General features: G+C 42.9%; 1 protein-coding gene across 30 annotated transcripts in view; it reads right to left on the reverse strand.

The window, feature by feature from the left end:
• The window catches only part of DOCK9 (dedicator of cytokinesis 9), a 282,088-nt gene that overhangs the window by 175,744 nt on the left and 83,680 nt on the right, over positions 1-22,664 (reverse strand). For 10 of the 30 annotated variants that reach the window (XM_047720302.1, XM_047720299.1, XM_047720288.1 and 7 more), the window contains exon 1: positions 1,034-1,295. The exons of 11 other annotated variants lie outside the window; for them this stretch is intronic. In XM_047720302.1, the coding sequence (XP_047576258.1) occupies positions 1,034-1,159 (126 nt within the window). In that variant the 5' untranslated portion in view covers positions 1,160-1,295. Of the gene's footprint in view, positions 1-1,033; positions 1,298-22,664 lie in introns of those variants that run through there. 9 more of the 30 variants (XM_047720282.1, XM_047720280.1, XM_047720287.1 and 6 more) reach the window with 2 other exon arrangements.

Here is a 22,664-nt window from a genome sequence, read left to right on the forward strand (position 1 = left end):
AGCAAAACAATTTAGTTCAAATCCAATCCATTATAGGGAAGTTTCAGTTCAGATTATTAAAGACACTAATTAAAAATTAAGTTAGTTAACCACTTTATAATAGCAACTGAACCTCTATGTTTTAAAGAAATCACTATATAAAAAGATCACTACTAGTTTACCAGTCCCTCTAACAGATCATTTGAAAGGCTCAATTGTCCCCTCTGTAGTGCATGTTGGTGGTTTTTTTGTTTGGGGTTTTTTTTTTGTTTTTTGTTTTTTGTTTTTTTTTGCAGTTTGCTTAAAAAATTATGTGCCTTTATTGTAGTAAAGAAATTCCAAGAGAGAAGCACAACCTACTCATCAATGATAACAACACAACCATTTTTCACATTCCTCCCTTTCAAAGTCTATCAGAGCTCTTTGAATTCATCCCAACTGCTATGAGCTCAGCTAATGACAAGAAGGAAAACATTTCCATCAGTTGGTTCAAAGTTTAGGTTATTTCTTACTTTGTTCAAGGCTAACTTATTAAAATGAGTGAGTGAGAACACACGGAACTTCAACAGTCATGTTCCTTAAAACCCCCCAGTGTCATCCTACTTTTCACAATAACAGAAGTACATCATGCAGAAATGTTTTCGTCTTGCAAAGGACTTCTTTGCCAGCTCCAGAGAAGGCGACTGCAACGTGCCTCCCTGGGTTCATGTCCGGCCAACACCACAGCTAGGTGGGACAGAATTTTGAACAATACAAAGTTGTTGCTAGACAAAGCAGCCTCCTGGAAACCACAGTCATCCACAGAATGTCAACATTTCTTTCCTCCCAAAGAAAAACCAAAGTGGAACCAAAGTGAATCTACAGGAGATAGAATCTACAGCAGATCTCGTGAGATCTGCTCACGAGAGACAGGCAGAGCAAGTTTTAAAGCCGGAGTGCCAGAAGGCGCTCAGCACACACACACATGCACACGCGCGCGCACACACACACACACACATGCAATAAAAGCACTTGGTGGAGAAGACCACAAAACACTGTGGGTGACCGCTCTCACCAGCACTGGCCCCGCGCCCTCTGCTTCCTCTTCGCCCTGGGCTGCATCCTTGCGTTGCAGGGGGGGTTCAATCACCAGCTCCTTCTTGACACTTCTACTACTTGTCCTGCATTTATCAGCCTGCATTCTTGGCAGAAAACGCAAGTCAGAAAGTCTGCAACCCAGACAGCTGCGAGTTCCTGGCCGTGCAAAGCACAAGCATGCCCCTGGCCGGAGCACGGAAAGGAAGCCGGCTTCCCGAGCACAAGTGGTCAGCCCGAAGGCTGGGTCGGTGGAGCCAGCGGGGTGGGAGGGCATGCAGGCCAGGGCCAGCCCCCAGGGGTGTTACTACTGCTCCGAGAATGGGAGGCTCCCACACGCCGGCCAAAGGCAAACAAACCCGAACTGTACAATACACAGTGTGCTGTCTCTCTGATAGAGACCGGCCTCATTGTGTCTGTTCCACAAGGCGTGGGCCAAATGGAGCCGAGTCCAAATAGTGCAGTGTTTAAAGGAAATCAGTCACAGTTAGACTCTTTCATGGTTATTTCAAGTCTGAAGCTCCTGGAGTTGAAGGGACAGCGAGGTTGTCCGGGTGTTCTAAAATTCCTGTAGTTTCTGGGTGCTCCCTTCATGTGACGGCCGAACACCAAATGCTTGACTAATGGGCCAAGCAGGGAAGGGCAAAGAGTGAGGGGTCCCACCTCACGGGTGCGGGTATAAGGAAAGTGCCCCTCCCTGGATGACAGACCTCAGCACAACGAACTTGACTTAGCAACTATTTTATGCCAGGAAGACAAGGTCATTGACAGTCTCATGGGATGCTACCTATCATAGTAAACGCGTTTATTCAACAGAATATTACTGTGAATGCATCAATAGGTGTGTCGGTAATGAGCCCAGGACGAGATACTGAGAGGGTCGCAGTAAACATGTAAGGCAGTGTCTCTTCCTTCTGTCACTCAAGCACCAGGAATCCGGGGTATGAATACTAACTGTGTAATAAGTCACAAGGGTCCAGCTAGGCCATTAAAAAAATTAATAGTTGGGACGCCTGGGTGGCTCAGTTGGTTAAGCAGCTGCCTTCGACTCAGGTCATGATCCCAGCGTCCTGGGATCGAGTCCCACATCGGGCTCCTTGCTTGGCAGCGAGCCTGCTTCTCCCTCTGCCTCTGCCTGCCACTCTGTCCGCCTGTGCTCACTCTCGCTTCTCTCTCTATGACAAATAAATAAATAAAATCTTTAAAAAAAAATTAATAGTTTCTACAATAATTTTTTTAAACTAGCCCATTTCTGAACCTTGGGTAATCTTTCAGGGTAAATATAAACTCACTTGCCAAATCTAGGTTCTAAAACAGTATGATATATCGATTATAAAAACCTATCTTCATAAAATTACAAGCGGACCAGAAAAAAAAAAAAAACGAAAAAAAAAGAGCCTCAGTTACATAAATACAGAATTGAAGTAGCAGTTACATCAAAACTTAAGAATTATCCTATAAATCAGAGGAGGCAAGAAAGTCTGAAGCCACACACTAAACAGACTGAGCCTCAGTAAAGTACAGCATAACCAACAATTTGAACAACTTCTTGAAATAGCTTGAGAAGTTCTAAATATCCCAATTCTTCCTCAATTCCTCATTTTCATTAAGTCGCCAGCAGGTCAGGACTTTGAGAGAAATGCTATCCTGTTTATTTGGTCAAAATAACTTCCATTCTGTAAGTAAATAATTTAAAAGTTTATTTGTTGTATGAAGACTGCAAGTGCCCAGCAAGGACAATTTACATAATCTTTGTAGCATCCAAGGAGGTAACATGGTTCTCCCCGATTTACAGATGCAGAAACTGATGCACAGAAGGGTTACACATGTGCAAAAGGTAACACAGCAGGCAGCGGCAATATGGATCCAGTGTATACACTCTTTACCATGATTCGATGAACCAGTCATCTGCTCCAATTATGCCAACTGCTAAAAAAAACAAAATATGTAAAAGCTACTGATCAGCAGCTAAAGGTGAAGGCAGTGTCTGGGTTTAATCAAGGTAATTTGGTGAAGAGGTAAAAAGGTAAAAATGGCATAGCACAGTGCTAGGTCCATAGTAAGGTATTCATTTAAAAGGTAACTACTGTTACTGTTGTTGTTATTCCCAGCTGAAGAAATTGGCCCTTATCTTAAATTCCAGACTTTGCCTGTGTGAACTACAATGACAATTCCACCAACCATGGGACAGGACACCACAAAATGCTTCGGCAATTTCAAAACAACTGGTCTTTCCAGTTCGCGGCGTGATTATGATAGCTGCCTTTGAACAGTGACCTTGAACCCCTGCATTCATGCCACAAACCAGGCATCTTCTTAAGGTTTTCCTATATTTTTCAAAATCTTAGCAATGAATTGATATTTCTTTTGTGAATAAGGGAAAAACTTGAAGTTGGCTCTGAGCTTCCAGGTAGCCAGGACAGAGGTTAGGTTCCCTAATTCCTATCACCAAAAGGAGAAAACACTCCAAGGTAAAAAGAAAGAAAAACAAATTTTTTTTAATTTCTCACACAGAGATTTGCATAAAAAGGGAGTGATTCATGTACTAGTTCTCAACGTGTTTACAGGATATGCAACAGCCAAGTTCACACTGCTCTCTCGCCACCATCTGAGAACATTATACTTAAATCCTGGATAAAGGAAAGCAATTCTGAGAGCAAGATGATCATGTAATCTACAAACTTCAAATGGTCCAACTTATGAGAGAAGGAAATTCTCAGGATGGAGAAGAATGGAGATATTACTGCCAGCTTTCCTGCTACGTAACTTCTCAGGCAATGTCAAATGCTCTGGACAACCAACACTTCAGAAGTCTGCCAGTCTAGGGGAGTCACATGTATAGTATTTAACTCTCTAAAGGGTTTGTGAGACCGATGTCTGAGAACATGAGAGGGACATCTGGCCAGAGCAATCACAAGAGGAAATGCCATCTTAGAAGGATGGGAAGTAGGTGACCAAGGGTTCCTTTGCAGCATTTCAAAGAACAAGGTATTTCCTGGACCTCTGGGTTCAAGTCCACCAACATTTACTGAGCTCCTACTGTCTAGCAACCTCAAGTTCTTTCACACATTAACTTGTACAACTCTTACAATAACAAAAACACCTATTAACATGTATTAAAGGTATGCAGAATTTTACTGTTTAAACAGAATAGAGTAAACCCTTTGGGGGGAGAAGGATGAAATGAATGCTTCTGTATATGAGTTTCAATTTTCAAGTTTTAATATTCACACGAATTATTTATACAGGTTGGGTACCCAAAACCATGAAATCTGTATAGAAAAATACGGAATTTCCAAGAGCAATTTTTTACTGTAAGGAAGGCTAACTGTAGACTCTACGGCCCCCATCATGAAGTTCCATCACATTCTGAAAAACAAGGAGCTTAAGACCCTCTGACCCAGGACTCCTACACGTGGCTTAAGACCCAGTTTAAATGCTATCTTGATCCTCCTAGCCAGGATTGACTAGCTCCTCTTCTGCTAACCATCTGGGTATTCCTTTTATTCACGTCTATTCTAGAGCTTTTCACAGTCCTCCTTTTATTAAGTTTGTACGTGTCACACTCTTCGATGAGACCATAAATTCATGAGGGCAGGAACTATATCTTAACCACCTTTGCACCTCCAGCATCTTAAGTGCTGCAAGCCCTCAAAACACATTTGCTGAATTGAATGCTTATGTCAGTTTTGTGTCTCTGGTTATCTTTATCTCTAAAATACAATTTGGTAGTTGCAGAAATATGCCAACATTTTCATTTGCTAATGGCCCAGATTAAGGCAGAAGCATTCAACTGTTCATCAACTGAAACACAATGGACCATTTACTAATAATTAAAATGTTCCTTTCTCCCAGCTAAGAAAATGTTATCCTGCAAAACTTGCTAGACATTTTTCAGACAAAGGTATACTTGAAAACAGTACAAGTGAACCTTGAAGAAGTAGAAATAAAATTGTTTTTAGCAAGGAATTATATAAAATTTAAAACTGCATTTTGCTGCAGCTAAAACCCATACAAGGAATAAAGATCAATTACCTCAAAAAAATTTTCACTCTTCTAATTAGGGACTCCCACCATATCAGAAGGATATTTAAAACTTAACAATTAACTTTATAGATAGATAGATAAATATGATCAGAGACTTTAAATTTTATATATAATATATATATACACACACACATATGCCTTTATAGTATATGTAAAGTATATTGAAATAAAGTTCTACATATAGAGACATACACCCGTCTGAGGTAGAGACTTCACTATATATTAAATATATGTATCTAAATATTAAATAACTGTATACACACACACGTATCTACTACAAAGTGATCATCTCTTTTCTCTTGGTCTGGGAAAATGTGAAACAGTTAAGTACAAATTATTAAGAAAAATCACAAAAAGGAGCAAATGACTAATGATTTTCCACAGTGTATTGTTACTAGTCAGCTTGCTAGCCAAAGAAAAGAAAAGGTGTCAGGAAAATGATCTGGCCTTCTGAGAAAAACATACATAGAGAAACAGAAGGCACAAGCAGCAGCAAAACAGAACAGAACAGGATTAGAGGCCACAGATGCAGAGGGCGAAGTGATAAACAGTTACAGGAGAGGAGAGAGATTGTGACAAAAAGAGAAATAGGTGTGGGGGCAGGCAGAAGTGAGAGACGAAGGGGTTTTCTGCATTAGACCCTTGAGGCCTCATTGAATAGTTAATATTAAAAAAAAAAAAACTGAAAGTCTGATGTTCACCCCTATTTCTCTTGTCATCAGAGAAATAATCAAATGATCACAGAAATGAAAAATGCATTATCATCTAGCCCGGTGGTTCAGAGCCTAGAATCCAAGGCTGAACTTGGGAGGAAAGTGGTCTGTGAACCCTCTGAAATTACATTCAAAATGTTGTGTGTGTTTATGATTTTTTGGGGGGGAAGAGGCCGGTGGAGTTTGGCACTCAGAGAAGGAGCCAAGGGAAGATCACCCACTCATAGAATAAGGAAACGGGTCCAGAGAAATGACCTAGAGAGCCAAGCAAAGCTTGGGGATACGAAGCTCTTCCCTTCAGCAGGTTCAAATTCTATTTGAGTTGAGGCAACAACAGCAATTTAAACACCAGGCACCAGTTAAATAAACAAGCCGACTGATGGGGATCAGCCGAGTCAACACCTGCAGCTACTCCTTTGTTCAGTGAAGGCCAAGTCAGCGACAGGCCATCACAGAAAACGTAATGCCAGATGGACAACCCAAGGCCAAGAAAGTCTACCTCCAAAACAGGGAAATACGATAACCAATACAAATTGTGTTTTTTGAGAACTTTTAATGACATTAAGAAAATGCCCACAATAACATGCACATACAAGACTGAAAAAAAAAAAATGTGACTGCTGATTAACTCTGGTATGTGACACTACTAGGAATTACTTTTCTCTAAAATCTTACATTCTAAATTTTCTTCAAAAGCACTTATTACTTCTATATTCAGAAAAAAATCACCCAAATATGCTGTATTGCAAAATAATGGTATAGAAAAAGCTCACATCAAGGTTTTGGCCCCCACTATAACTCAACAGCTGTGTGCTAACACTTGACCTCTCTGGGTCCCACAAACTTCACGTATAAAGCGAAGGACGTATACTAAAAATCTTTCCAGCTCTACATGTCTACATGAACTACTAAAACTGTCCTTACTGATGAGATGTAGGGGAAAACAAACCACCCCAACAGAATGATAAACATTTTAAAATCACATTTCCCCACTACACACAAAAAACCACAAAGACCAAACAGTGGCTCTATTTCTAAACGTGTCCGATGCTCAACGGAAGATGTCTGAAATGTGGAGGACCCTCCTCCGGGGGAGCAGGGGCCGAGCTGAGAGGCTGACAGATGACAAGGACTATGGGATGTTCTATGGGCGAGGAGTGGGAGCAAGGGGAGCCCGGCTGCCCTCTCTACACAGCTCTGGGGTAAGCAAGCTCACAGCGCTGGGACAGCAGGGCACAGGCCCTAAAGAACGCTCTGTTTCCAGGTGAAGCAATTAAAACAGGATAGTGCTTCCATTCCTAGAGACTGCTCCCTGGTACTGGCTTTGTGAATTCAGCACAACGACTTCACCACCCGGGGGCCCCAGGTCCCTCCTCTGGAAAACAGGGACCAGATGTCCACCATTACCATTCTAACTAGATTCTGTGCATTCCGAAGACCCAAGTGGATCATGGATATGTCCCATGCAGGAACACAGACTGCATGCAGCCACAATGTTCCAGAAGCTTCTCCGCTGAAGACAGCCCCACCCCAACCGGAGACATTCCCTCTCCCTGCTTCCCTTTCTCCACAGCCTCCATCACCATCTGGCATTCTGCATTCTACTTTCCTTATTTGTCTAATCCCAATTAAAAAAGAGAGAGAGAGAAAGAGAAGATGCTCTGTGAGGGCAGAGATTTTTGTCTATTTTGTTCACTGCTCTATTCTTAGGTCCTAAAACAGGGTAGTTGCTTAAAAAATATTTCTTGGATGAATTTACTTAAGAGTTAGGATCCTGGCAGTCTGGATAAAGAGCTTTTACACTCTGCCACCAATATTTTTTCTGTAAACTGTCAATTTATTTTAAACACAATAATGATAATTCAGCCAACAATGTCAATGATTTGTGTTAGAGATGGAAACTTACAAAGGCAAAGGAAAACATCATGTGCCCGATTTTTCTCAGGAAACGAAACTCCCAGTCTGAGTTACCAACACCCCGCCCGCCACACAGCGTCAACCCTGAGCAAGGCGTCACCCTGATGGGGCCATCCCAGCACATTTGATCTCCCCCTGTCAGCTTTAAGCACTGCAGCATGGGCAGGGGTATGTGGTGTGTACAGAGAAAGCAGTCCATAAATGCTTGCTTAGAAAATAAATGATAAATTACCTCACTCTGGTTTGATTTGTCATAGACCCACGCCTCACAGGAGTTGAAATGAAGGATTTTCTAACTTTCCTCACTACATGAAACGGTTGAGGTTAAGGGCTAGGAAACATATGCATAGTGAGAAAAACAACCAAAAGATTTTTTTTTTAGCACTGAAGTTTTTCTTTCTAAATTAAATGCCTCATTCCATTATCAACAGAAGACAAATATCCACTCCTTCACTTCTCCCCATATGTGCACCTCCCAAAGCAACCTAATGAAAACCACAAATAACCACCCTCCAAGTTTATGGGTTCCGTAAAATCTCTGTATATGTTAACATTACTTAACACATGTTCCATCGGTGTTGGTATGGTACAAAACTGGTGGACCCCCGTGACTGACGGATGATGGAGATGGGGCAAGCTGGCAGGGGGCACAGGGTTGTCACTCCCAGGTGTCACAGTTCATGGCCATCAGCTACCTACCCCAGGGGCAGGAGAGACGACAGGCCTCCAGGCAAAAGCTGGACACTTACTTTGGCAAAATTGAAAACACCCCCAGGCTTCAAGGGGAAAGTCCACCAGGAGGAAATCTGGTAAAGAGAGTTGCGGACTACCCCCTAGGACTTCTGGCTTAATTAAACTGGCATTTAAAAGACAATGACCATTTACAATCATCCCGGTTCCCCAACAATGATTGGAAAGTCCCTGCTTTTAAAAAGCGGTAGATTATGTCCCTTCCATAAGATAAACTCATCAGCAGCGAAGATGATGTGTCCCTTCTCATCCTGCCGCCTAAAGCTGGTCTTCCACTTCTTCCAAGCTCATTGTGATGGATTTCCTATGTAAAAGTAAGAGATTGCCAAGGAATAGGAAACAAAGCCAGTTGTGGGGGGGCTCAAACGTTATTCCTGGACAACACATCCTGACAAGTCAAACTTTCCCCCATGAGAGCTTGTAAAAATATGGAACTCATCTTAATGAATTTCTTCGTAGATATGCTACAAATAAAGGGACCAGAGCGGGAGATACAAACACAGTGCGTGGGGAGGGCCAATGACAAAACGCCCACCTCTGCACTGCCAAATCAAAACACACACAACCACCTTAGAGACCAGTGGTGGCGGTGGTGGTGACGGTGACGGTCATGGAGCTGTGGCCACCTTTGTTCCTTTACTGAGGTTGCTGAATAGTCCTGTTACTTCTGTTATATTCCTCAAGTTTTATATATGCAGCACAATGGGCTTCAGCTGTCCCCTCTCAAACAAGGGGGAAAAAAACGCTTCCAGGAAAAGTTATGGTTAAAAGGGAGAAGGTGATAGTTCATCAAGCTCTGAAAACTTGAACACCAGTGGTTGTGAATATTCCACTGCCCCTCCACAATGAGGGGCCAGATCTTAGAGTCCCTCTGTTCATTCAAAACTAGAAAGTAAAATAAACACAAAGCAAACAAGGTTTCCAATAAGCACTTAGGAGCCCTCTAGGCACACACGTCCATTTATGTTTTGCCAAGACCTAAATCTATAAGTCAATAGTCACTTATTATTATTAGTTTGTAACTGTCACACAAGAATTTCAACACAGAAGAGAGGAGGAAAAGGAAGAGCATGAGTGGCTTGGGGAGATGGCAGAGGTGGGCAAGGAAAACATTGCCTGAGTCCCTACTATGTGCTCGGCCCTTGACATATATCTTCATTTAATTCAGTTCAGTTTAACCTTTACAATAGTAACACTACATTAGGTGTTTTTCTTTGTAGAAACTGGTGTTCTTTTGAGGTAAATAACTTACCTTAAGTTTGAATTGTTACTATGCTCCAAAATTAATCTTAAACCTGATAACAAATAGATAACTTCATTTCCCTTTTGAACACACATCTCCTTAGGGGAGCCACCGAAATTTAATGTTAATAGCGGTTGTGTCTGAAATACAGAACAAAAGCTTTTATTTACCCTTCTTTCTACTTACCTGTATTTTTAAAACTTTCCTCATAATAAGCATGATTACTTTAAACTAAATACATCTTCAAACTTTTTAAAATTTTAAATTTATATTTTAAAACTTTTTTATTAGTATTTGGGAAATCTTTAAAAATCATGTAATGCATACAACTGCTCCTCCAGGGGCAGGACGGGGGGAGGTTAGTGAGGCATACAATTCCAGAGCAGAATTTAAGAAAGCACTAAAAACTCAGCAATCAAGATTGATGATACTCAATGAAATTCTCAGGTAAAAATCAAAAGTAATGCTAAAAAAAGCACGATAAACAAAACTTGAAATGCAGATGGGATCAGAATGTGATCGCGTCAGGCTCCAATATGGCCCCACTTAGCAAGCGCTACTCTGTGCCGGGCACAGCGATACACAGTATATTTATTCCTTGGTCAACCCTGAGACAGTTACTCTTATTTTACATATGAGGAAACTGAGGCACAAAAGTTAAGGAATTAGTCCAAGGTCAGAGAACTGGTCCAAGGTCACAGAACTGATACATGGAAAAGTAACTTTAAACAACTTCAAACAGATTAATAAAAGGTAGTTTTTACTTTTCTTCACTGTAAAAATAAGTCAACGTCTATGTTTAAAACAGGGGTGCCTGGGTGGCTCAGCTGGTTAATCATTTGACTTCTGCTCACGTCATGATCACACAGTTCTGGGATCGAGCCCCTCTCCCACTGCCTCTCCTCCTGCTTGTGCTCTCTCGTTCCCTCTCTGTCAAATTTAATTTTAAAAATATATATTTAAAACAGGTCTACAAGTGACCGGCTTGTCAGATAAACATTTAAACTCAAGCTCAACATACATTCTTCTTCCTAAAATGATTAAGGAATACTGAGGCTATTTGGGCAAAGGACCAAAACCTCACTCTACTGAAACCTCTTTTATTTTACTTAATTGTTCATACAGAAGTGAAACCTCCTAATGGTTCAAAGTATGGAACAGAGTGAGGGCAAAGGCTTTCCTCTCATTTTAATTCCCCACAGGAAGGAAGTTAGAAACAGTATGACCTGGAGATCAGCTCCCAGAGCAAAGCAGGTTCTCCAGGGCTAAACTGGGATGACTCCCCAGTGACACCCCTTCCCCATGTGGCCTCCACGGTCTCCCCTGCCCTCCTCACCACTGTCTGCCCCAACCTTAAGCACAAAGACCACTGAGTGTCTGTACTGCCTCCTCACACCTCCAGAAATGCTGCCTGTTAATCTGGAATGTTCCCTTAACACCTCCTAATCTTAACCTGTCAAATGTCTGCTGACTTCTGTATTATACAGATTCCAGAAACCACCTAAAACTTCGGCATTTGGAATCTTGCGCTGTATTTTTCACAGCACCCAGAGGATACCAACGCTAGAGGCTTTCATCCCTCTATGTCTGAGAATCACTGATCCTAATTTATTAACTTTAAAGAGACAAGAATACCCACAATGTTTAAACACAGATGCAATGGAAGGAGACCTGACTTTTGTCAAGCTAATGTTGTTTTTGCCTCTAGCAAAGCACTAACATTAAGACAGTTGGGAGTTTTCCTGGAGGAATGTTATACTCTGCCTGCCTTGAGTTTTTGTCAATGGGCTGCAGGTTATAAGGAAATTTAATTTTATCGACATTTCTCTCTGCTTCTGTTCCCCACATCACCTACGCCAAAGGCTTTCTCATCCATCTATGTCTGAGAATCACTGATCCTAATTTATTAACTTAAAAGAGACAAGAACACCCATGATGTTTAAATGCAGATCCAATACAAGAAAACATGGATGGCTTCCCAGACAGGTTTCTGCAAAGGTAAGACGCGGACAACCACACTTGGCTCCAAGTAAGGGGAGGTGTGAGGATAAGGCCAAAAAACTTTCATATTCTCTGCAGAACGGAACACACACTCTAGGCTCATCAAAACACTGTGGCAGGTTTTGACTCATTAATGACTGCTGGACTTTAGGAGAAAATACAACTTTGTGGGTAGAGTCTTCCACCAGTATTAACCATCACCCACCTTCCTCTCTCCTTTTCCCCCCATCCCTGCCAAAATGGCATGCCTTTCCATTCCGAGCCAGTAAGAAAGGCCCTACAGAGCAGTACAAGCTTCATACATCTCTCCAATACTTTCAGGATGTGATCAAATACTCAAACACTTGCTTAGCACAATACCTCCCTGAAGAGAACACAGAACAAAACCCACCCTAGGACTTTGTGGCCTCGAAGCCTTTCACAAACACCTTGTTTGCTAGCTCAGTTACAAGCTCTCATTCAAGTTCAAATGTGTGACCTTTATGGTTGAGAACTAAAAGCAATAAAGCAATCTATTTAGAGAAAGGCAACCTGCATTTCTAAGGATTTCCTCCTCCCTACCCCATAAGAGGAATAAGATGCCAAAGTGACATCCTCCATATGTATCCTCCACAACTCACTGCAATTAGGCCAGTAATGCAAAACAAAAATACTCCTAACCCAGTTACAGGCTTAATGTACTATTATTTTCCTTTTAAAGAGAATCTCTCACTCAGATATGTACATGAGATTGATGACAACTTTCATGAGCCTTCTCAATCCCTGATTTAAGACTTGAAGGCAGTAAAATAAACAAAAAATCTTAAAGAAGTTTTGTTTCACAACAGTTTTAAATTGAGACCGCGTTAACACTTTCCCCAACATCTCGTTTTGAAACAACTACAGCATATTAATTTGGGGGAAACACAGAACTTCTAGATGTACTGCAATATATTTAAGTCGACCAAAAGTGTCAGCAGACGAAGCTCCCGAGACCTGATAGGCCACCTCCAAGTCCCCACTGGTTCCGGGGACAGGTGCTCATCAAATGAGGACACCAAACTATCGATGGTCAAGTTCTTTTTGGCTCCAACTTTCTGTAACTCAGTGATGCATGTTACCACTGCAGCTAAGTGGGCTTACTTTGTCCTTCTGTGTGATACCACATTTGTCATATTCTTTTTTTTTTTTTTTAAGATTTTATTTATTTATTTGACAGAGAGAAATCACAAGCAGGCAGAGAGGCAGGCAGAGAGAGAGGAGGAAGCAGGCTCCCTGCCGAGCAGAAAGCCTGATGCGGGGCTTGAATCCAGGACCTGGGATCATGACCTGAGCCGAAGGCAGCGGCTTAACCCACTGAGCCACCCAGGCGCCCCCACATTTGTCATATTCTGTGTGACCCAGCAGTCACCACATACGAGAACTTCCGAGGAGCATTCACTAAAGTAGTTAATGGAATGCTCTCCGTATTTACTCATTAATCCATTTGTGAGCGAGCTGATTCATGCGTTAAGTCTCCTGCCTGCTCCATCAATGCTCCACAGGCATTTTTCAAAACCGGGGCGCTCAGGGCAGGACTGAGAGGTGAGGAACAGATAATCCAGTGAGGGACCAAGATGAAAGGTTGTAAACAAGTAACTTCAATACCATGAGTGGCAGAAGAAACAGGTTACCCTCGTGTTGTCCAACATGCTTGCCCCTAGTCCCATGCAACCACTGAGTATCTGACATGTGACCGGTCAAACAGATAAGCTCTACGTATAAAATAAACACTGCATTTCAGAGGCTTTGTATGAAAAGACAGAATGTAAAATATCCTTTTTTCACTGATTGCATGTTGGAAAATACTTTGAATAGACTGGGTTAAATAAAACATTATTAAAATTCATTTCACCTGTTTCTTTTTACTATTTTTTTGAATGTAAAGCTACACATGTGACTGGCACTGTATTTTAATTGGACACTGCTGGGCTAGATGCGCCCCAGTCCGGGGTTGTCTTGCTGGGCAGACACAAAGACCACAGTTCCCCATCTCAGCAGTTGGGGGAAACTATGTGACTGGGTTCTGGCCAAAAGAATGTAAGAAATATGAGGGAGCAGAGTCTAGGTGCCACCACGAAACAAGGTGCACAGTCGTCCCAGCTCATTCTCCTCGTGGGCCCACTGAAAGCAGACTCTGCAGGAGGCCCCACGCCACGGGGAAGCCACGGATGCGGAGCCACAGATTCCTGAATCGTCACTGAGAAGACCGCCCAACGTACACCCAACGGGATCTTGTCACAAGTGACAAGTACAAATACTTAGAGCATTATGCTACTGCCATCCGGTTACAGGAAAAGTTGAGGGATGACTACGTGCTCCAGAATTCTCAGGATAGGGGCTCCTGGGTGGCTCAGTCGGTTAAGCGTCTGTCTTCAGCACAGGTCGCGATCCCAGGGTCCTGGGATTGAAGCCCACATCAGTCTCCCTGCTTGGCAGGAAGCCTGCTTCTCCCTCTCCCACTCCCCCTGCTTGTGTTCCCTCTCTCGCTGTGTATCTGTCAAGTAAATTTTTTAAAATCTTAAAAAAAAAAAAAAAAGAATTCTCAGGATAAGCTTGGGAAGTTAGGTGCATGCGAAAGGGGCAGAAACCTCAGGTTCTCCCACTCTATGGGGTCAGAACCACTCAAAGAGAGCTGGTTACAGTATAGACTGCCAGGCCTTTTTAATCCTCTCTAGGAGGATAGAGTTAAGGAAGGTGGGGGGGGGGGGGTCAGCATCAGCCCCTTCCTGCCCCGCAGCAGGTAGGGAGGGCGTCTGAGCACTCGCCCCTCTGGCTGCTCCAGGCACTGCTGATGCTGCTTGTCTGGGGACACACCTTGAAACCCAGGGTCCTAAAGAAAGCACCTGGGGAACAAGTGAGGGGTGGGGGGTTAGAAAAGTAGAGACTTACATCCCGCAGTCAGGAGTTTGAATACTCCCTCCACAATAACTATAAAGCAGAACTTCCCTTTCCACAGCATATGCAGCAATAAAAATAACTGAAGTAAATATGAGTATCTGCTAATACTTCAATTTCCTACAAAATTCCCGAGGAAATGACAGGGGCACAGTAGAGTAAGTTGACCACTGTGGGCCAAGTGTGAGACTCCAAAACCCTAATGCTTGGGTCAACCACCTAGTTATTATAAACTTGCTATGTGACCTACGAAATGAGATAACCACGGGATAGCTGCCGCGGTTGTGCTATTAGCAGAGGAACATCTGCCTTCAATCTACTTCACAGAAGCCTTTGCGAGATTAGATGTGGGAATTTAAAAAAAAAAACCAAAAACAAAAAAAAACATGTTCTAGGAAAAGGTATATAATTTACCTGCAAAGATGTCTATTATTTTAACCAGGCACTACTCAACCTAGTAAGATGCAAATGACTGTCTTGGAGAGAAGCAACCGGAGCTGACCAACAGCACGGAGGAAGACAGCGACCATGAGGAACAACATTAACTTCACTGGGAATCCTTCCCAGTAGCACGGTTCTTTCCCCCCCTCTTAAGATTTTTATTTATTTATTTATTCATTTGAGAGAGAGAGAGAAAGAGCACAAACAGGGAGAGCGGCAGAGGGAGAGGGAGAAGCAGGCTCGCTGGTGAGTAGGGATCCCGATATGGGGCTCGATCCCAGGACCCTGAAATCATGATCTGAGCCAAAGGCAGATGTTTAACCATCTGAGCGCCCCAGGCGCCCTCCAGTAGTACAATTCTGAGTGCCCTCCTTTCCATATTCAAGACAGACAACAACAAAACAAAACAGTTCCTAACTCACTCAACTGGATTAAAAGCCAGATGTTGGCACCCTCTGAGTAGCTATAAAATATGGCGGAGGAAGAGAACCTCTTAAATCACTGTTTGTACTGCATCCAAATGAATGCTGGGGAATAGATTTTAGTAAGTGTTTTTCTTTCTAACAGTGCAAGGAGTTCTGTTTGAGCTAAATATATTCTTTACTCAACATAGAAATCTAATGGTCCCTTTGCGATCATTCAGAGGGGGAATGTGATTAAAACAGTTTGTTAAAAAAAAACAGTTTATTAAATGTTTTCTCACTGTAGTTAGAATTAGATGAATAATACATGGAATTTGCTTATGTCAAAACTGCAGGGGAGTCAACTGCTTTTACCTCAAAGAGAAAAAAAGTGTGGTATTACTTTCAGCAATATTCCTTAATACCATCAAGCTGCAAAATGAGAAGATACCTTTTTTGCCACCCTTAATTCACAACTTTGTCAAAGAAGTTTCACATATATTGTCAATTTTATTTTTATCAGGGCACTGTCATAGGTTTCCAGCATCTGTTGTGCCAGGTAACAAATACTAAAATACAAAACCCAAATAACATTGATCACTACCAATGCTTCCTAAAGAAGAACTGTTTAAAATACACACACAAACATACTTGAAACTAGAAATGGCAATCTTAGATTTTTTTTTTTAAAGATTTTATCTACTTATTTGAGAAAGAGAGAGACAGAGACAGTGACAGCAAGAGAGAGCACAAGCCGGGAGGAGAGGGAGAAGCAGGCTTTCCACCGAGCAGGGGGCCCAGTGCAGGGCCTAATCCCAGGACCCTGAAACCATGACCTGAGCCAAAGGCAGCGGCTTAACTGACTGAGCCACCCAGATGCCCCACAATCTTAGAATTTTTTTAAAAGCTTTTATATCTTGGGGTACCTGGGTGTCTCAGTTGCTTGAGTGTCCGACTCTTGGTTTCAGCTGAGGTCATGATCTCAGGGTCCTGAGACAGAGCCCCACATGGGGCTCCACACTCGGTGGGGAGTCTGCTTGAGATACTCCTTCTCCCTCTCTCTGCCTTCCCCTTTGCCCCTTCCCACACTTATACACTCTCTCTCTCTCTCCCTCTCTCTCTAAAATAAAAAAAAATACATGTTTAAAGAAATTTTTTTTAATCTTTAGGAGCTCACTACATTTTCCTCATTTCTGCACAGATCTGAAACAGCTTTATCATGATCTGAGTACCAGGCACTTGGGAACCTAGGAGGGAAGCAAACAAATGCTCATAGGACTGCATGGGTGATCGCCTAGCTCCTTGCGAAGACGGGTTTGTGTTGGCTCTGAAAGTAAAATTAAGCTTTCGGGCTGGTGAACATGTGAAGAAGTGTAGAGAATGGCAGGCTGGAAAACAGCATGGAAGCTCCGTGGCCCTTTCCCCGTAGCTTGTCCTTCCCCATAATCTCACCCTGTACATCTTTTCCATCTGGCCGTTCTTGAGTTCAGATGCTGGAAAGGGGGAAGCCATATATTGCTGACACCACTCCTGCTTTTGGAACGTAACAAGAATAAAGGCTTGCAAACCTGAGTGGCCTCATCCTGGGAGACATTTCATATGACATGCTGATGGACTAGATAGTTATTGATGACTGAACGAGATTCTAGTAATGTGCCAGGATCCTTTGACCTTTACGAATGTTTTCTTACAAGGGTTCCTTGTTTGAAGCCCAGGGAGTCAACTGTGATACTGTTATTTTTAATAAGAAATATGTATTTGGTCTTTGTCCCTTTTCTGACACAGAGCTCCTATAAACATAAAACTAAAAAAAAAAAAAAAAAAAAATTAAAAATTGGATTGGTGCTGGGGCTCCTGGCTGGCTCTGTCAATTAATCATCCAACTCTTGATTGTGTCTCAAGTCATGATCTCAGAGTTGTGGGACTGAGCCCCACGATGGGCTCCATGCTCAGCGTGGAGTCTGATTAAGATTCTTTCTCTCCCTCTCCCTCAGCCCCTCCCCACCCACTCTCATACCCTCTCTCTCGCCTCTCTAAAAAAATAAAAATTCAGGGTCACCTGGGTGGATCAGTGGATTAAAGCCTCTGCCTTCAGCTCAGGTCATGATCTCAGGGTCCTGGGATGGAGCCCCGCATCGAGCTCTCTGCTCAGCAGGGAGCCTGCCTCCCCCCACTCTGCCTGCCTCTCTGCCTCCTTGTGATCTGTCAAATAAATTTAAAAATCTTTAAAAAATAATAATTTAAAAATTAAAATTTAAATTAAAAAAAAATTGGATTGGTGCTTCAAACTTAAGTTAAAAAGAAAAATCAATGAGCCAGACTTCATTTACTTCAGAGACATCCAAAATGAGATGCCCAAGGCAGGTGAAGGGCTGTTGGCATGAGTCTCGAGAGCAGCTGGGGCGCCCACACCATCTCCTCGATAGGAACTCTGATATAGACAGGCACCTGCTTCTGCTGATCCCGGGCATGTTTGGAGCACTTACCCTTCGAACTACAGACTGAACCCAAAGCATCAGGTATTCTAATCTAGTGGGTCTCAAATGTGGGCAATTTCACCCTCCTGTGGAGGCCATGCAACAGAATCCAGAGGCATTTTTGGTTCTCACGCCTTGTGGAAAAGGGGTTTGATACTGGAATCCAGTCGGTACAGGCCAGGGATTCTCCTAATACCCTACAATGCCCAAGTCAGCCCCTACAGCAATGACTTATCCAGCCCCAAATGTTGGAAGTGCTGAGACTAAGAAACCTGTACCAATTCTCTCAGAGGAATTACTTCTCAAATGGACAGACCTCCTTCTGCAACAAGAAGACCTGTTTCCCAAGAGTTCAGTATATTCATACAATCATAATTAGGTTACTTATAATCATATATGCATGTGTATATTTTATACATACACGCACACACACATACACACTCACATAAATACTGACTACTGACAACTCTGTCCCTTATCAAGGTCAATTAATGATCTTTGTTCCTTCCTCTCAACTGTGTGCCTAATTTCTATATATCAAGTGGTAGTTCCTGTTCCCTGTTCTCTTCATACCTTCTTTTGCAGGACTTCTGGGAAAAAACTAGGAACATGCTTAGCAAAAACCCAGACCTTATACACGGTAACTGAGTCTTCTTAAGTGTCAAAAATATATCATTATTATGTTTTAGAATAGCATATTCTAGAAGCCCAACAATATTAAACATTGTTTCATGTTTCTGTTCACTTTAAATCATAAGCAAGTATAAAATGGTAAGAAGTTAGTAAGGTATGGTTGCTACCACTATACCAAGAGGAAACTGTGTAAATGACCTAAGGTGTTCTAAAGAAATGTATGCATAGAAAAAAAAAAGTCACTAGAATCTGAATCATGCTGTTAGAAGTCTATCTGCTAGATGGGCAATGGTCATCTACCATGGGGGGACAATGTGCAGGTCACCATCAAGGACACCAAGTCCAACCATGACAAAACATCTTTTCCCGGGGGGACCTTTATCTGTGGACATTATACTAACATCATTCATTCATATAAAGCTAATGCCAGGGTACTGTTTCAACTGAGAACATTACAGGGGTTCATCATATATGCCATATATGCCATCACGTAGGCTAAGAGAAAGGAGATCAGGGGAACCTGTTGACTGTCCAGCATACACAAAGCTCACAATGGAATCAATCCAGAAAGCAACTGGCAACAGAATTACACTAGAAGGAAAGGAGAAGATGGTTAACCAATCTGGGATCAATAAAGCCTTCTCTAAGGAAGATACTCTTAAGCTGTGGCTAGAAGGAAGAAAGAATTCGAACAAAGAACAGCTGAATTAGTATGAATTGGGGGTAAGAGTATATGCAAAGGCTCTGGGGCACTAAAGCGCTTGCCCCTTTTGGGGAGCTGAAAAACCACTCAGTTTTACTGCAGACATGCAGGGGAGAACAGCACATGCTGAACCTGGTAGGATAAGCAGAGTGCACATACACTGATAGATGTATCAAGGATTTTGTGTTTTAGCCTGAGCTAAATGGGAAACCACTAAAGGGTTTTAAGCAGAAAATGTCACATGGCCATAGGAGCATGGAGATGAGAACTGAGTTTCAGATGCAGGTATGATAGGAGACCATGAAACGGCAGATGGTAGTTAAAACAATCAAAGTGAACGACACCACCTAAGAAGATGCTCGCCCAGGACCCCAGGACCGAGCCTCGAGCAACACAGGAGATAGTAACAATCACCACACCCCCTTCTCACCCACACTGTGTCCATGGTGCAAACCAACACTACACAGTAGTCTCATATCTTCTTCCGGATCGTGAGTACTGAAAGCAATTTGCCAACAGCTGACTTCTACCTTCTAAAGTAATCCTGAGCTATGACCAAGACTAATATTACCTATTTATTTAACTTTACATCTAGTTCTACCCCATACTCCAACTGGACTGTGCTTTATAGTTCCTTAATGATCTATGTATATTCCAACAATCTATTTCAAAACCAAAGAATTTCTGACTTGGAAGAAATCATCTAATGCAAATCTTCCTTTCCACAAGAGGAAAAGGGAGCTCATTCATCTGGTCAAGGTCTGTCCACACTGGTCACAGGCTGTTTTGTTACAGACGGATGACTATGACCATACTCCCTAATTTCCAATGTAAATGTTTTTTTTATGTTTTATCATAATAATAACTTGGAAATAAACTGCGCTGCCAATGGTAAAGCTAACAGCACAAATATTCCACAAAAAAATGTTTGAGTGTTCTGAAACCCAGCAAAACTCCATCTGTGCTAAGCCCAATCTGTACCCATTTCTCAGATGGCTTAACAGAAAGCAAATAAGGAAAGACATGTGCTCCCGCATGGGGCACTTACTCTAGAATACACCTGCTTCAGGCAGGGAAGTGGGGTTCTGTGCATGCTGAGATGCCACATGTCTGGGTAACTTAGGGAACAGAGAGCAACACTTGGCTAAAGCCCCCCAGAGATGATTCCACACTCCTGACTTGTTACACAGGCAGCTTCCTCTCCTCTGACACCCTCCGTCACCCTCTCAGCCCTCCACCCACCCGGCCCACCGCTCTGCCCTTACACTGTTTTCCACCGTTGGCCACACTCAGCCTCCAGGGAATGCGCTCTCCCTGTCCCTGTGCTTTGCGGACCTATAGCTCAGCGGGACACAGTGTCAAGTCCTGAGCTGTCTGGAATACTTTCCGTGCATCTTCGTTACATCACAGAAAAGACGTCCATTTGAGAAGCACACTACTTTCCAACCTCACAGTTAGACGGGGCTTCGCTCCGCCTGGGTGTGGTGGCTGCCCAGCCTACCCTCTGCTAACACCACAAAGCCCTGCTAAATCCCCACAATCCTCTTTGCAAAAGGCTGGGAGTAGTTTCTCAGGCTGGGAGGCGATACCGGTTTGCTTTTCCAAGGTGTGCTGCACACCAGAAACACCCGGGATGTGCCCACCCTGACAAACTCTGCTTTTCCTTCACACACGGTTGGCCTCCTGGGAGTGAGTCACAGATGAGAACAGCTAACACGGGACTTGGGTGGATGGTGGAGCCACGGGGCAGGGGTGAGGGGACGTGTCACACAGGATGAAGAGAAAAGCCACCCAGGGTGTGGCGAGGCCGGGGCACGCACACACCTTGGCATACAAGTCTCGCCTCACTAAATGAAGCAGAAGCCCGTGAAGGCAGGAACCGCCCCACCTTCATGGTTGCAGTGTGCTCCCCCTCAGGGTATCAACTAAGAGCTGATCACTTGTCCTGGCAGACAGACAGATGGAAAAAGCCTGTCACCAATTATGTGATGAGAGCTTGAAGGCCCTTTCTAACCTCGAATGCACTTACAGCTCTCCTGGCCTCGGTTTCCATCTGAATCACGCAGGCAGAGTCCCAAGCCCAGCTGCCAAAATACTTCAGAGTTTCCAACCCAAGAGACTTGGTAAAATCCATAAAGGAGGGAGATGTGTGATTCAGAGAACACGGTCTTGGTCAGCACTGCCTCCTTCTAGACTGACCTCCTTAACCCCCTTCCAAATGGGCTCTTCCCAGTCTCTCTCTTACCCAATACAGTAACACCACCCTCAGAAGGGAAGTTCCAGGGCTGCTAATAATCCAGGTGAAACTCAGGGCACACAACTCCTTTAGATCATTCAGACTACTCTCTGTTACTTACAAAAGAGTACATGGGGAGAGGTGATGGGGCCGGCTGTCCATCATGTTGGGCAACCCAAAACCATCTGTATTTGCTCATGAACCTAAGCAGCCAGATTAATGTTCAGGGCTCTTAGTAAAATTAGTTTATAATCTCAAACACGCAGTGAGTGGGTGGTAGAGAAAGACGGCCACCAAGTCCCTGGAGAGTGAAAAGGGAGGGAGAGGGAAGCAGGAAGAGAGAGGGAAAGGGGAAGCAGTCCTGGAATCACAGTTTTTTTATATAAATCATCTAACCACAGATAACAAACAGGGTAGATAGGAAGTCAAAGAAAGACATGCATCAACTCCCCCTTTCACTTTTGTGATAAGAAGACCTACCTCAAACTCAGAGTTTGGCATTAGAAGCTCTTATATTGTATATTTTGGAAATAAATGGCCTAAGTACTCTCTGAAAACCTAATGTGGCAATTCCCTGAGTTCCTTCAACAATCTTTCCAACTCATTACTCTTGTTGTTCACAGACTCAGAGGGTGGGTATGCGGCCTGGAACAAGGTTTGCAGGAGCAGCTTATGAACACACACACATAAACACACACATGTGCTAGAAGGTGGCCAAAGAGAAGATGACAAAACAACACTTTTTAATAAGAAAAGCAAAAAGAGCTTTAAGGGTTTTTAAAAATTCATTTCCTAATAGGAGGAATTCTTACGTGATGAACTCTGTTGCTTGTTCCAAGACTGTGTGGCTTTCCTAATTGCCTGGGCCCAGCCAAGTACGTGTCTGGGACTGCACTTCAGACGACATAAGCAGTCTTAAAGCTTACCTTCAATGTGTTTCTTTACATTTCTTCCTTCCTTCCTTCCTTCCTTCCTTTCTTAACAGAGGTTGATTAGAAATTATAAAAAATGAAAAAATGAAAAATTATAAAAAATGATGCAGCTAGAGGTTGTTTTCAAAATTAATAGCACTACTGCCTGTTCGGCCTCTGGACAGTGCCCAGCATGTTTGATAAACACGCATCTGCAGAAAC

Source organism: Lutra lutra, chromosome 3 (genome assembly GCF_902655055.1).
Source record: "Lutra lutra chromosome 3, mLutLut1.2, whole genome shotgun sequence".
Taxonomy (NCBI): Eukaryota; Metazoa; Chordata; class Mammalia; order Carnivora; family Mustelidae; genus Lutra; species Lutra lutra.